Consider the following 2,089-nt stretch of genomic DNA (forward strand, 5'->3'; position numbering starts at 1 on the left):
TATTTTTAAGTATATGTCAATATTAATTCGTATTAAAATATTTTATTGATAACCCACATTGATTATTCTTTTTATATAAAACATAAAAATATTTTATTTTAACAATTTTATGAACATAAATTAGTTAACATAGATCTTCAATTAGTTTATTTAAATTTCTTGTTGAAATATTTTTGAAAACACATTTTTTTTACTTATTTTTCTTATTATAGCCAACATTATTTTTCATAATTTTTATTTTTATTTTAAAGGGAACAAATGGCGGATAAACTTACACATCCCCTCCGCTCAATAAATAATATTAGTTAATCATATTTCTTATTTTTTGGTGATGACATTCAATAGTATAATATTTTATTATTTGTTTTATTTTTATGATGATTTTTTGTCCTTGTTAATTCTTTTGTTTTATTAACTACTTTTAAGCTAAACGGGACGTACTAGCTATTTTTAGCAAAGAGTAATTTCAGATGCAATTTGGCCCACTAATAAATAGTAATTTCAGATGCAATTTGGCCCACTAATACACTAAAATAATACACTAAAATAAAATAGGTGGAGCATGAATCGAAAACAATTAGCGGGTATAAAACAATAAAATAAGAAAACCCTAAAAGCTCTAGATTTGGGTTATCTTAACTAGAGTTAAGAAAAAATAATTAAAAAAGGCAGCGAATGGCCCATGGCATGGTTATTTGGGTAATCAATCAGGCTATAAATATATGGACTTATTGCCCTTACCACATATCGCTCATCTCATATTGATCGAGCAAAAGTTCGTTCATACTTTCTCGAGTTCTCTTCGCTTATACACAGAAATTCAGTCCTTTCTTTTTATTCAGATCATCTTTTATTCGATTCGGATCAACTTTTTAGTTGGGAAGCCATGGCCTCCGAAAGCAAGGTGAGTTTGAAGAGCTCAGATGGCGAATTGTTTGATGTCACTGAGGCTGTGGCATTTGAATCTCAGACCATCAAGTACATGATCGAGGACACTGGCACCGCCAATGCTATTCCGCTGCCAAACGTTTCTAGTGAGATACTCTCGAAGGTCATCCAATACTGCAAGTACCATGTCGATGCTCAGAACCACGCACATGAGAAATCGGCCATTTCGGAGGACGAAATCAAGACTTGGGATGAAGAATTCGTAAAAGTCGATCAGGCGAATTTGTTCGACCTTATCCTGGTATTCTGTCACATCCTGGTATTCTGTCACAAACTCTTATTTGATGGTTTGGTATTCTTTGAACCAAACTATCGCTTTTCTTATTTGTTGTTTTGAGGGGTCTATTTTACAGAAATTTTGGCTTATTAAGCTTTCCGGGTTTTTGCAGGCTGCTAATTACCTAAACATAAAAAATCTGCTAGATCTTGCATGTCGGACTGTTGCCGACATGATAAAAGGGAAAACACCAGAAGAAATACGTAGAACTTTCAACATAAGGAATGATTTTACTCCTGAAGAGGAGGAGGAGGTCATGCGTGAAAATCAGTGGGCCTTTGAATGATTCTAGGGAATTGGTGTTTGCTTTTATTGTAGTCGCGAATTTGTTTAGAAACTATTAGTGGTATACTTTTTTTTGTTTGGATTCGTCAATTTCTAATACTCGACCGGCTTTGAAACTTTAAGGCCAATGGTTTGTTCTGGTTAAATAATTTTGTAAAGATCTCGGAGCAACTCCTTCAGTAATATTGGGCTTGTCCAATTTCTAATAAATATTGCAACTATTTTTCTGTCAACTGTGTAGTGAAATGGGCTCCAATTGCATGGTTTTAATGTTTTGAATTTTTTTGAATGTATGTGCACTGGTTTTAACATTTTGAATTTTTTTGAATCTATGTACACTTGATGGCTTTTTCATTTTTGATTTCCTTGTATTGCACGAATGAATGCGCCGAGTTTTGAGGATTATTGCACGAATGAATTGCCTCAGTTTAGAGGATTATTGCACGAATGAATGGGTCCAACTGTGTGGCATGCTATTATGAATTAATGATTACTTATTATTATATTAAAAATATATTTTAATAAATTCAATTATAAAAAATTATATATATTAATTAAAAAAACACACACATATATATT

General features: G+C 32.1%; 1 protein-coding gene across 1 annotated transcript; it reads left to right on the forward strand.

Moving 5' to 3' along the window:
* Positions 1–886: 886 nt before the first annotated feature.
* On the forward strand, positions 887–1,521 carry LOC149172457 (SKP1-like protein 1B). The gene is made up of 2 exons (XM_089427720.1): positions 887–1,189; positions 1,338–1,521. The coding sequence occupies exons 1-2, from the start codon at positions 887–889 to the stop codon at positions 1,509–1,511; spliced, it is 477 nt and encodes a 158-aa protein (XP_089283846.1). The 3' UTR covers positions 1,512–1,521.
* Positions 1,522–2,089: the final 568 nt, after the last annotated feature.

The sequence above is a fragment of the Pinus tabuliformis genome, chromosome 4_2 (assembly GCF_031772625.1).
Source record: "Pinus tabuliformis cultivar Carrire ecotype Pingquan chromosome 4_2, CPIR1, whole genome shotgun sequence".
Classification (NCBI taxonomy): Eukaryota; Viridiplantae; Streptophyta; class Pinopsida; order Pinales; family Pinaceae; genus Pinus; species Pinus tabuliformis.

Bases quoted from the DNA above. Each gene is read 5' to 3' on its own strand.
- LOC149172457 (XM_089427720.1), top strand. From the start codon at position 887: ATGGCCTCCGAAAGCAAGGTGAGTTTGAAGAGCTCAGATGGCGAATTG. The intron at 1,190-1,337 runs GTATTCTGTCAC...GGGTTTTTGCAG, and splicing joins ATTTGTTCGACCTTATCCTG to GCTGCTAATTACCTAAACAT.